This window comes from Dendronephthya gigantea, unplaced genomic scaffold (genome assembly GCF_004324835.1).
Source record: "Dendronephthya gigantea isolate DGI-Jeju-01 unplaced genomic scaffold, DenGig_1.0 000061F, whole genome shotgun sequence".
Lineage (NCBI taxonomy): Eukaryota > Metazoa > Cnidaria > Anthozoa > Malacalcyonacea > Nephtheidae > Dendronephthya > Dendronephthya gigantea.
In genome coordinates this window covers 599,775-612,671 of record NW_021163071.1, presented here as the reverse complement: position 1 = coordinate 612,671, position 12,897 = coordinate 599,775, and the positions used below count along the sequence as shown (strand labels likewise).

The window sequence follows — 12,897 nt, the reverse complement described above, 5'->3', positions numbered from 1 at the left end:
ATAGATGTAATGTCGCTCAGTAAAAAACTGTTGAAAAATTTGTTGGAAAATTAAGATTTTAGATGCCTATTTCATTTGTTCCTGTCATTAAATTCACTGATTATAATCGCTTACAGCTGTGCTGCCGTCCATGTAAACCGTAAGGAACAGAAGACGCTGTGTTTGTACTTGCAACCTTACAGACAAACCAGTCTGGCCTGAGTTGTGTGACCGAGTGTTACACTTTGTGACCTATTATATTCGGTTTATATTTGGTTTGCATACCGATGGCAATATAAGCGTTGCTACGTTAGCTTGTGGATACACCACAAAATAGATCAATTACGTGAATAGATACGTGAATTCAAGCCCATTGGAAAGGGGGGGGGGGCGGGGGGAGAACAGTCCCTCCCCCCAAGAATTTTCATTCAGAACCCTTTGATTTTAAACTGTAGTGTGAGTGTGTGTGATGATGGTTAGGAATATGGCGCTAGATTCAATGGAAGGGAAGAATTTGGGGAAGAATATGCTTCAAGCTGTGACAACGCCCTTTTTTAAATAAGATAGTATTACAATGTTGCGTTTTTCTAAAATGTCTAGTTTAGTGCAACTTCACCAAACTATTAAACTATGTTTTCGTATTGTATGAGAGAAAACCAACCCTCGCCCCGCCCAAGGTGTCAGCTGTTTCTTGAGGAAATCAATGAAAATATTCCTTGTGGACTTGTGGACAAATAAAGTGTCTGCAATATCATAGTAATGAGAATTCGTAAAGGAGAGACCAGAGAGGTATTTTTTTACGAATTCCCACTCTACTATTAGGCTCAATAGCCATATAGTTAGCATAGTTTAATTACTTGAATCATGTGCATAGCAATTAATGCATATGCTTGAATGGAGAAGAAATACATTTTATATAACACGCGTGTTCCTCTAACTTGATTGGTCAATTTCAGAAAATAAGCAATCTGATTGGATAAAACTAACTATTCTCGCGGTATTGTTTTCTCTTTTCCGAGCTTCCTTGTGAAGAAAAAAAAATAGAATTATGTTAAAACGTACAAAAGTGGAATTACCTACTACACCTGAAATAAATCCAAATAGAAATGAAAAAGTAGCGAAAATTTCGGAGCCACAAGAGCTCGCACAAGAGAGTCCAGATGCAGACGGCAGCCTGTCGTGTATAAAGAAACCAAAACTTGATTCAAATGAGTCACCCGGCAAAAACCGGTCTAAGAAATATGTCCCGCCTTTCACAGCATCAAAAAGATTCAGCAGTCGATTAAGACTGAAAAGAATTAATCAGGAAAAGAATGAAAGCAAGTCATGTAGGCAAGAAGCTATAAAATGTGGAGGACAAAATATCTGCGGAAAGCCAGAAAAAGAAAAGGGATCAGCAATGGTTTTGAAATCAAATGAAGAAAAAACAGTATGGATTGTCCATTATTTTTTACTCCATATTGTCCATTATTTTTTACTGCATATTTACTGAAAGTATAGGACTCAAGATAGGACTAGGAGATTATCATGTATTATTTGTAAATTTTTATTTCATGTTCTCCATGATCAATTTCTTTTAAAATTGGTTCTCCATCCAGTCGGTTAACATGAATATTCATTTATGAATGAATATGAGCCATTTATCGATGCTAGCTGCACCACTGAATGTCATGCTTACAGTACCCCCCAATTTTCCTCGTTTCAAATACTGCACCATTGTGGTTGGTGGTGGTGCATTTGGGGGGGAGGGGGGAGGTGTTGGTGACCAAGTTTATTCTAATCTAGAAATATTTGCAGAAGTCAATTTTATTCAAATGAAATAAAATGCTTTGATACAAAGTTTGGTGTTCTTATCAGTAAAGTATTCAGCAGTTTCATTTTCTGTTAGGAAAATGTTGGTTTGGGATGTTTCTACCTGTTGGAGACTGAGTACTGCCCTGGTCAGACATGTTCATTTCCCAGAAGAGCTGAGCATCTTCATCTCCTTTCAGTTCAAGCGCTATGCCATAATTAGTGGTGTTTACTTATGATTTAAATTATATAGGAATATTTGAAATGTTACAAAAATAATAAAGATGGTAACAAGAGAGTCATCCAACAAGCTCCACAAGTATCAGAGCTTACACAGCATTTCAGTGGTCTTCTCCTAAGAAGTGGAAGAGTCTGTGAAGAAATGGGTATGCTTGAAAATACAATCAGCAACAGTGGTAATGGTGGTTTAAAAGAAGGTGAGACATGCACTTTCAACAGAAGCTCAAACCTTGATGAGACATGCATGAACAATGTGGCTAGCTTGCAGAAGACAAACAAGTTAGACCCCAATGCATACAATTTTGAGGCAAGTTTGCATACTTTGGCTGACACATGTGCTAAAGAGGAATATATAATTGATGTGTTAACAGTTGAAGAGGAGACTGACCAGAGTAAGATTACTCCAAATGCGAATAAAAGTGGGAAAACAAAGGGTTCTTTGGCAAGAAATGGGACAACTGTCAAGAACATTGTAGGTTATTCAGATATAAATAATGTAATGAATGTGATTCCACCCCAATATCAGGAAGAGAGAATGGACATGACAATTTGCAGCCCAAGCAAAGTTAAGGAGATGAAATTAGTTGAGCATAGAACCACAGAAAATATGCTTAGCCCAAAAGGTGTATCAGCTAGGAAGGAAACTGAGTGCAAAAATGTTGTAACATTTGCAACCCAGGGTATATTGAATAAACCGGTGCATAAATCTGGTTGTCCTGAACTAAAGTTACAAGACACTGCTGCATCATTATCCCAAGAGCTTATTGGGAATACACTTTCAGAGATGTTGTCAATAATAAGTCACAAAAAAACGAATGAGCCTTCGTTTCAAAGCAATGAAAGTGACAATGCATGTTCATTGGCCCAACATGGTGATAAGACTTTGGGTAATTCAGTGGTTCATACTGAGATGATCTGCACTGAGCAAGCTGGTATTCATGAATCTGGGAGTTCTCAAGACAAACGTGTTGAAAGTAAGACTAATGACATGGACACTGGTGATAATTCATCGAACACAACCTCTGAGAAACATGTTGAAGTTATATCTTTTGACGAAAAAAATGACAATATCAAGAATGAAAAGATAGAAATTGCAGCCATGAACGAAAAATTACCAGCTCGTGCAAACGGGAATATGAACTCACAGAAAGCAACCTCAGGTGATATGATGGAAGATGCACATAAACAACTCTCTTCATGTGTTTTGAAAGAATGCGAAGTCGAGGTTGATGTTGGTGGTAGAGTGGAGTCGAAAGACTTTAAACATGTTCGTCGTGAAGCCAATAATGATCAAGAAGTTCTTTTTGAGAAAACATCACCTCTCGATGGAAAATGTCCTGATAAAATAGCTAGAACTTTACCACAATGTAAAGAAAGAGTTGTTGTGAAGGTAGTTATTTAGCCATTTAATTTTCGGGCAGTTCAAATTGTTACGAAAAAAGCCCCCCCCCCCCAAAAATCAGTAGACAATTCAATGAAATAAAAAAAAAACATATGCTCCGAAAGGTTTATAAGCTGTAAATAAGGTGTTGTTGTTTTTCGGAGCGTGTTTTTTCTTATATTTCCAATTGTTACTATGTACAGAATTACATTTTGAACCATCTTAAAGTTTCCTTTTTGCGATCAAATAATCAATACGTCCTCCTTTTTTCCTACGTCAAATCAAAAATTGTGTTCTTGGACGTATTATGCTGGGGCCAGTTGTTCGAAAGACGTTTAGCCGGGTGAACAAGCCAGTCACACTCTCCAACATCTTGTGAATGACTGAATCTACATTTTATGCATACATATGTACTTTCATTAAACAATTTACATCAAAATATTTCATCGAAATTATTTACATTGAAATCAGTATTTACATTGACACTTTTCAGCTTTGTTTTTTTACATTTTTAACTTATCCGCCGTTTATGATAAACGCCTTTCGAACAACCGGCCCCTGGGCTTTTCAGGGCTGAAAAATTTGTTATACTCAATTGCAACTGTTCGGTCCGGCGCAGTCACTTGTTCAGTTTTATAGTTGGACTATGTCGTGCCCAAATCAATACTTTATGTCCATTTTTTTTGTTTATTTGTTAAGAACAGGGAAAACGACAAGGACACTGTCACTGGTGCCACGGGCGATACTGATACATCCATGAAAGGCACGAATTCGGGTAAGATGGTTGTTGCTACGCCTACTGTGAACTTGGTCGAACACCGGAGGACTGGCGTTACCCAAAACGAGAGCAAGCAAGTATCCTCAGCTGAGGAGGAGGATTTTGCAACATTCAGCAATATTCTTGATGATGAATCCTTTACCGAAGAGTTCGAGGCGCTGGAAAAACTATTACCAAAAGATGATGTCGAATTTTTTGATGATATGATTTTGAGTCAACCAAATTCTATCAGGTAAATCTAACGTTTAAAAGAACTTCAGGGTGAAGCACAAAACTCTTTCGGGTTCCAGGCTTATATCATTGGAAGATTCAATTGGCGTCTCAATCTAATTTTTTCATGAAACTCACAAACTCGACGTTAATTGACTTAATTGATACTCGGTTATGTTTAAATCATGGACAACTCTGTTTTAATTTTATCTTTTCCTGACTTTAAGTGTGGATACAGAATTACCTGATGGGGAAAGTACTATTGAATTTTTAATCAAAGAGGTCAACTCTCTTCAGTAAGTATGACATTGAGACAACCTTGACATTGACGCGATGTATTGCCCTTTAGTTTAGATGTGTATAGGGCCGTAGCTGGAAGTTTAATTGAGGGGGGGGGTTGTATATTCATATATTCGTCCTATGCCCGACGTCTTTTGTACGCTATTGTTCCTACGGTAAATAAACATGAATATATGAATACACACTGACCCTCCATTTAGCTACGGCCCTGTGTGTATAGCGCGCCTGGTTTGGCTGTGTTCAGTGTTCTGTCTGCCAATGCTACTTTTATTGGCATTCATTTTTTTAGGTGTATGGTTACGAATCACGAGCGAGCTGTTGAGGATATTAAAAGACAATACAAGCCTGTGAGGTCTTGGTCCACAGTGAATACAGATTAAGGCAAATATTCATCGTGACGTAATACGTTTATATTTAATATGTTGACTTTTTGGTGCAAATTTACTATGATATATATATATTTTATGATAGCGTTGTTTAATATGTTGATATTGTTAAATTATTTTGCTAATACGTTTTCACGGGTAGCGGGATAGGATGGACCATTCTTAGCTTACCTAAACCTGGACGATTATTTGATTTTTATTTCTATTGAGTATTGTTGTTCCAACTGGTTTTAAACCATAAAAAAGACATCTATTTCTATGTTTCCAACTATCGAAATAAATTTACATCATAATTAATGATCATCATGGGTGTTTTAAATAGCAATTTTTTGTAAGAAAATGTAGAATATTATAGAACGATCTTTAAAATCATGGGATATGGAGGAGTAACATGGGGCAACAAAGGGTAAGCTTTTGTTTTGCTGATTCAATAATTTTTGAAGAAATTTTTCAGTGTGTTGGTGTGGTGTGCAGAGGGTGCACAATAGGCTACCCCAATCCCGATATCCCGATGTTTTTTTTCTAAAATTCTCGATATCCCGACGCTTTTATAGTGAAATCCCGATCCCGCCTTGCAATTTAGTAACCTATGTCCGTTTTATAGCGAAAATTCATACAATATTTATTACATGCATGTGAATAAAGTATTTTGTTGAATCTTTTCAGACTCAAAACCTCTTCAAATTCGTCAAACGGCATATTTTAAATCCCGTATCCCGTCATTAAAATATTTCATATATCGGAATCCCGAGGCACGAATTACGAAAATCCCGTATCCCGCAAGAAATTTATTCCCGAATCTCGCATCCTATTTTTTAAATATCCCGCTTCCCAATCGAAAAATGACCTATTTCCCGCATCCCGAAAAACCTATTGTGGACCCTCGTGTGCAATCACACGTGTATATATATATATAGAACATTTTGAAATTGATTATTTATTTTACTTTACCGCTAGAAAACTCGATAATGGGTAAGAAAAAGTCTTCGGGAAGTAAAAAACAGCAATCTTTAGCCGCGGCTGTTAAGGCAGCAGAAGAACAAGTCGATGAAATAGCGTTGGATAGTGACACGAAGTCTGAAAAGGCAGGAAAAAAGGAAGGAGATTTAAAGAACGGAAAGAAGGGTAAAGCTGAAGCTGTAGTAGAGGAATTTGAATTTGATTATACTGGTGGTGAGAATATGGAAGAGGATAATGATGAAGATCCCGTTAATAAAGGTTTGTGTGTGAGTTAATTGGTTTGTTTATAAATTAGATAACTCATGTTTGTCATGTACCATGTGATGATATGATATATATCATATTTTTATGGTTCTTGGCATTCTAATATATCCACACCTATTCTAAAATTTAGGGATTTTAAGCTCTTCTTCAGAAGTCATTTAACCCCCCCCACCCTACAAAATCCCTCTCCCCCCACCCTACAAAATCCCTCTCCCCTATGAAATCTCCTCCAGACCATTCCCGTTGAAAATTCCAAATTTTATCATTCTGATGGGTATCTTACATTGTGTGTAGATATTAAATGGAGTAGCCTATATTTATCATGTTTGTTATTTGTATTATCCATAATATTTGTCATAATTTTTGCCTTGCCCTGAGAGTACTTCCCGGTTTACAAACTTGTTTTTTATGTTTTTATGTTAAACTTGTTATTTTGATCAAATCTATTCTATTCTTTTAAAGAACAAGATGTACAACAATTAAGCAGAAAAGAAATGAAAAAATTAAAGAAACAGGTTTGGTTTTTGTGTTTACCAGCTTTGTCCATTTTGGCACAGTTTATTTTTGACATTTTTGTTATGTCCACTAGATTAAGTTATATGTGCTAGTGACCCTGAAGCTTGTTAATTAACAAGAACCATGGCATCTAACTAGGTCTAATGCTAATAATTTGATGATATATATATATATATATATATATATATATATATTTTAATATATATTTCTTTTTTCAAAGATACCAAAATTTATGTATTGTTGTTAATGCAGGAGAAGTACTTGCAAGAAGCAAAAGAAATTGAAGATTCACAGTTTTCTGTGTCTCAACGTGAACCTGCTGGGAAAGGAACTGTTGTAGAAAATGCATTAGATATTAAGGTAGATGATTATAAGAACAGACAGATTAAAATATATATAATAAAGTATAACAACCTTACTATAAGTTCAAACCAATTTACAGTATGTTTGCATTGAGCCCATATACCTGCTCCACTTAGAATGTGTAATATCAGACAAGGAATATGGTACAGCCTAGGTTAATTCTCTGATGTTTGAAAAGAATACATACAAATATAGTCTAATTGGTAATTTGATATTGATCTATTATTAGATTGAGAAATTTGGTATATCAGCAAGAGGAAAAGATTTATTTGTAAACGCAACACTACAAATTGCTGCCGGGAGACGCTATGGATTGGTTGGCCCCAATGGGTATGAAAAAAATACAAATAAATTGCACTGAAAGATCCCATTTCATTGTTATATGCTGCTTCTTTTTAGTATGGGAAAAACTACTTTACTTAATCACATTGCAAAACGGATTCTGACCATTCCACCAAATATAGATGTCTTACTTTGTGAACAAGGTACATCAGTTCAAAACAGTTACATTACAAACTGCATTATAATCAGACCTTATAATTGTTTTTAATAATAGTTTTCAATATATTGTCTCCCTCTATGTAAGGACAGGGCAATTGCCGATTAGGTTGATACAATATACCAGTTAGGGTAATTAAATGATTATTTTTCAAAACAAAGTAAAAGCTTAGGAGATTTGTCTTCTCAAAAATAGATGTTGCTGCAGATAACACACCAGCCTTTGATGCTGTTCTCAAAGCTGATACCAAACGACTAGCCTTGTTGGAAGAGGTGTGTTCTATTATACTATGCTACAATCCTGTCTTTCCTAGAAATAGTTTTTTGCATTTGTTTTATAATCACCTTATGTGCTCATAAGTAATAAACCTGTCAATAAGCGCTGCCTTTGAGTGGTTTACCTAATGCATCTGGTAGGATCTTAAATCAGCATATTAGTTGCAGATGATGCACCCATTAGCATCCATCCTTCACACACTTACCATTGAAGGTCAGTATTGGTAACAGCTGATTTTTGACAATGACAATTTTTTTTAGGAGAAAAAGTTGACAGAACAAAGTGCAGCTGGTGATGAGAGTGCAATGACAAGACTAAAAGAAGTTTGTTTTAAAAGGGTTCAAACGTTTTTTTTAACTTTCTCAAAACTTTTCATATTTAATCAGTATGATTTTATATATGCAGGTTTATGTTGAACTAGAAGCCATTGGTGCCGCATCAGCTGAAAGCAGAGCTAGACGGATCTTAGCAGTAAGTTAGTTAAAACATTTTCCACAAGAGTTGACATTTACTCTCTGAATAACACAGGTATTTTGCATTTTGGTTTAAAAAATAAGACTAAACAATTCCCTCCTCTAGGGTCTTGGTTTTACAACAGAGATGCAACAGCGTCCAACAATCCAGTTCTCTGGAGGATGGCGTATGAGAGTTTCACTAGCCAGGGCACTGTTTATGGAACCAACTTTATTGATGCTTGACGAACCTACAAATCATTTGGATTTGAATGCTGTCATTTGGCTAGATAAGTGAGTGCTGTAAAAGGGGACTTTCTCATCCAAACTATGGTTAATTAAGGGAGTTTTGTTAGATTAGAAGCCTTCTGCATAAAAGAACTTATTAAATAAAAAATTTTAAAAAACATTTTGATTTGCTTCATTCCAACAGCTATCTTCAACAATGGAAGAAGACATTGCTGATTGTTTCTCATGACCAACATTTTCTTGACAGTATTTGCACAGATATTATACATTTGAGTAGGAAAATTTTGTATTTCCTAATGAGGAAAGATTTTGTTTCATTTTTATCTAAATACTCAAATTTTTCCCTGAATAGTTCCTTCCTGTTAGTCACTTTAAACTGAATTATTTTGCTTGAACTTTTTAGATGAACAGAAATTATTTTACTACAGAGGAAATTATAGTGAGTATGGATGCAACATTGAACATTTATGTACATGCTATACAATGAAATTATGCAACATGTTGTGAAGTTGGTAAAATACCATCTTACTGATAAGTTGTTATTACTATAATACTCCTCGCTCTCAGATGCGTGGACTCCCAGCCCAGATAAGGAACAAATACGCTTTGTTTCGAAATTAGTTAAGCTGTTTTAGTAACAGGTGAGGATCCGTTAAACTGCGCTTAAAATCTGTTAAAATTTGTTCATTCTTGTATTTTACGTTCAATATGACGGTCATGTATCTGCAGTATAAGCAACTCGGCTGCAAGTGCGGTTCTATTCTTGCAGTGAATATCTTTATTCAAAAATATACGGTAGTCTTTATCGATTTTATGTACGACCGAAAATATCCCCATTTAGGTCAATTTAAGAAAATGTACCAGCAGAAGTTGAGAGAGCAAGAAAAAGCTTATAAAAGACAAGAAAAACAAATTAAGGATTCAAAAATGGGTGGAAAATCTAAGAAACAAGCTGTAAGAATGTGCCTCACTACATGTTAATGACTTTATTCATCTTTTTAAATCTTGATTTTTTTTCTCAGGTCGAGGATGCAAAGGCCACGCAGAAAAGAAAAAATGAAAAAGGTGGCGGGAAAAAAGCGACCAGTGAAGATGCAGTAAGTTGGCATTGAAATTCCCCTTCTGTATCAAGTTATGAAACGTTTACAACATTGTGGTATAGTAGAAATTCAAACGAGTCAGTCGTAACGGTAGATTTCCAAATCTTGTGATGTTTGACCTGTGTGTTTGCTCAGTTCTTTAATTTAGGTGAATCTTAATGTCCGTTCAACATCGGTCTGAGTTGAATTGTTTTGCTTTAGATGGAAGCTGAAAACGTTGAACTTATCAAAAAACCAAAAGAATATGTGGTTAGGTTCTCGTTCCCAAACCCCCCACCACTTAACCCACCAATTTTGGGATTGAAAGGTAAGAAGTGACTAATGGGTTACATCAAGGCAAGGTGCCGATATAATGACTTTTTTACCTATTTTTTATATCGACCTGTCTATATCAGAAGTCACATTTGGCTATCCGAAACAGCCGAATCTTTTTATCGATTTGGATTTTGGAATTGATTTGAGTTCACGAGGTTAGTTTGAAATGTATTCCGCATAAATGTTAGAGTTTACATGAGGTATATCTATTGAAATATATGCATATTTGAAATATCCTTTTTTGGGCACTGAAGGACAACAAACATAAACTTGACTTTGTTTGTGATCTTATAATGAATTTTCGTGGTAGTTGCTGTCGTGGGAAACAATGGAGTTGGAAAAAGTACTTTTCTAAAGCTATTAATTGGAGAACTAAACTTGGTGAGTTTTCTCTCAAGTTTTAGCCAATTATTGGTGCAAATAGAAAGTTTTGCTTAGTACATATAAATACATTCAACATCATTTTTCCCTATTAAGACCCATGGAGAATTGATAAAGAATCATCGAGTGGTAAGCATCTTCATTTATCTTATACGGTCATTCTTATCCTTGTTAACGTATTAAAACTGTTGTGTTCCTTCATAGCGAATTGGATTTTACAGTCAACATGCTGCAGACCAGGTAACCACTTTTTATTTTTCTATTTTTTAAGTAAGAAGTGTCTATCAAAATCAATCCGGTCGCTATCATGACTACTGTAAGATAGAGGACAATCGAAAATACATATCTCCATCTGTTGAGCTGAATTGGAAGCGACCAGTATTTTAGCAGGTGCTAAATCCTTGACTTTGTACGTTTTTTTGTACTGTGTAATGTACCTGACCGGACGAGTATGAAACTCGTTGTCGGAAGACAGCATTCGGATAAAAATGATGGGTGAACCTGACTTATAACAAAACAGACTTAATAATCCATATAACGAAACTTAGCCATGCACTACCAATCCCGCTTGGCTCTGGTGCCAAAATTGGGTGTGTGAAATTAAAATGAATTTGATAATTGCTTTCAAGAAGATGATTCCTAAAAACTGTCGTATTCATCAAAATTTTCTATGTTTTTTACTTGCAACCTTTCGCCAAGTCGAAAAACCTTAAGGATGGTGCCTCCACATAATCTGCATCTTTGCTAAATAACCAATATTTTCTATTTTCAATAGTTGAAGTTAGAAGAATCGTCCGTGGAATACCTTCAGGTTAGCAAAATATGCCACATTGGGAAAAGTTCTTACAGTTGATAGTACCCGTAACCCTGTTTTGGTCATCCTTGTAGCGGAAATACAACTTAAACTACCAAGAATCGAGGAAGACACTTGGCCAATATGGCCTCAGTGGACATGCGCATACGATTAAAATCAAAGATCTTTCCGGAGGTCAGAAATCTCGAGTTGCTTTTGCTGATCTTGCGTTAAGCAATCCAGACGTTATTATTCTGGTAAGTGCAATGGAGAAAATAATAGGCATAGTTTGCTATCTCATTTTAGCAGGATGACATAAGTCAGGCGTTAACTGAACAGGTCGTGCGGCACTGGAATCAGAATGAGAACGAGGACGTTGATTGTTTCGCTGAAATTTTATGTCCTTTTTTCAGGATGAACCTACAAATAACCTAGATATTGAATCAATCGATGCACTGGCTGAAGCAATAAACAAATACACTGGAGGTAAGTTAAGATGGATCCAGTTGTGCTTGTCACAGCCCGGGAGATTAGCTGGGGAAGATTATCTCTTAAACCTTGTACCCGAAATAACCATCACTATTGATCACTTCATCCGTACCATGCCGTAAAGCACACGCACTATTATCGTATTTTGAAGGTGTAATCTTAGTAAGTCACGATGCGAGGTTGATTCTGGAGACTGAATGTCAACTTTGGGTCGTCGAGGATAAAAATATTCACGAGATAGAGGGAGGTTTTGAGGACTATCGACAAGAAATACTGGAAAAACTTGGCGAGACATTAGCGCCGTCTTCCTAATGCGTTTTGGGTGGTTACAAAACATTCGCATGCGCGAACATTCTGGGGGAATTAATCATAAACAAAATAGACTTCTGTAATTACCTAAAACGGGAAGAACTAAATTTACATAGCATTTGATCGGCTCTCCAAGGGCATTAATGCAGAGCCAGTCAAATATGTCCTAATTTTCTCACTACCTTCACTTTGATACATTGTTCGACATTTGAGGTCTATCTCTCACTTCTGGGAAATGTGAACACGTTTTTTACAGTTATCATTCCAGTTGTATTAGGATTCACAGGTTATTCGTTGCAATTCTTTTGCAATCCTGTCCAAAAGTAGAGGCTGGTCTAACTTCCCATCAATCCCATGCAACCTTTGCGTTGCAAGTTGCTTGCTAGTTGGGAGTGTTAGACAACGCAATTTTTTTGTAACGCAAAATAATCAGTGTTTACTGTACACGATACAAATAGTATCATCCATTTTGTGTTACCTTTTCAGGCCTGTGAACCTAAGAAGGAAATAAGGAAGGCCATTTATAATTTTTAGGGTAGAACTAATCTTTAAATGGTAAACGGGTTTTGTAAAGTATAAAAAGTGTTTACTACGTAATCCAAACAATGCTAAAATGGAGGAAATTTTTGGGGTATGCCTCGAAAAACATTACACGTGAATACAAAAATGATAGCTCCATTATATTTTGATTGCTTTGGTTGCTTGGTTTTTTGCAACCATCAAATACTGTTCAATATAATGTAAAGAATAAAGCTAAATAGATCAAATAAATTGACCTTGACTGGTACGCCAAAAGATTTCATGTTTAACCTTTTTTGCTAAATACAATCCGACCCCTACAAACTGTGTTTGAAATTTGTAACTGC

At 35.9% G+C, this 12,897-nt stretch overlaps 2 protein-coding genes across 4 annotated transcripts; both read left to right on the top strand.

The window, feature by feature from the left end:
- Nucleotides 1-946: 946 nt before the first annotated feature.
- LOC114530283 lies at nt 947-5,241 on the top strand. 3 transcript variants are annotated; one of them, XR_003687751.1, is made up of 5 exons: nt 947-1,408; nt 2,024-3,400; nt 4,091-4,401; nt 4,607-4,834; nt 4,969-5,060. XR_003687751.1 is itself a non-coding variant. In XM_028551889.1 (5 exons), exons 1-5 carry the CDS (start codon nt 1,028-1,030, stop codon nt 5,057-5,059), a joined length of 2,229 nt encoding a protein of 742 aa, XP_028407690.1. In that variant the 5' UTR covers nt 947-1,027; the 3' UTR covers nt 5,060-5,241. The 3 variants fall into 3 exon arrangements, 2 of the variants coding, with proteins under 2 accessions (XP_028407690.1, XP_028407691.1); XM_028551889.1 differs by having other exon boundaries at nt 4,607-4,675; nt 4,969-5,241; XM_028551890.1 differs by lacking the exons at nt 4,607-4,834; nt 4,969-5,060 and having other exon boundaries at nt 4,096-4,228.
- Nucleotides 5,242-5,368: 127 nt separating this feature from the next.
- On the top strand, nt 5,369-12,828 carry LOC114530284 (ATP-binding cassette sub-family F member 1-like). Its single transcript, XM_028551891.1, has 23 exons — nt 5,369-5,471; nt 6,023-6,283; nt 6,752-6,804; nt 7,058-7,165; nt 7,398-7,498; nt 7,568-7,653; nt 7,863-7,939; nt 8,204-8,266; nt 8,349-8,414; nt 8,523-8,689; nt 8,829-8,917; nt 9,048-9,083; nt 9,486-9,598; nt 9,667-9,741; nt 9,946-10,051; nt 10,140-10,214; nt 10,370-10,440; nt 10,537-10,569; nt 10,645-10,680; nt 11,216-11,251; nt 11,329-11,490; nt 11,647-11,719; nt 11,874-12,828. The coding sequence occupies exons 2-23, from the start codon at nt 6,034-6,036 to the stop codon at nt 12,032-12,034; spliced, it is 2,037 nt and encodes a 678-aa protein (XP_028407692.1). The 5' UTR covers nt 5,369-5,471; nt 6,023-6,033; the 3' UTR covers nt 12,035-12,828.
- Nucleotides 12,829-12,897: the final 69 nt, after the last annotated feature.

Coding starts and splice junctions, on each gene's coding strand:
- LOC114530283 (XM_028551889.1), top strand. CDS start 1,028: ATGTTAAAACGTACAAAAGTGGAATTACCTACTACACCTGAAATAAAT. Junction 4,402..4,606: donor AGTCAACCAAATTCTATCAG/GTAAATCTAACG, acceptor CCTGACTTTAAG/TGTGGATACAGAATTACCTG. Junction 4,676..4,968: donor AAAGAGGTCAACTCTCTTCA/GTAAGTATGACA, acceptor TCATTTTTTTAG/GTGTATGGTTACGAATCACG.
- LOC114530284 (XM_028551891.1), top strand. CDS start 6,034: ATGGGTAAGAAAAAGTCTTCGGGAAGTAAAAAACAGCAATCTTTAGCC. Junction 8,690..8,828: donor GCTGTCATTTGGCTAGATAA/GTGAGTGCTGTA, acceptor TCATTCCAACAG/CTATCTTCAACAATGGAAGA. Junction 10,570..10,644: donor TGATAAAGAATCATCGAGTG/GTAAGCATCTTC, acceptor GTTCCTTCATAG/CGAATTGGATTTTACAGTCA.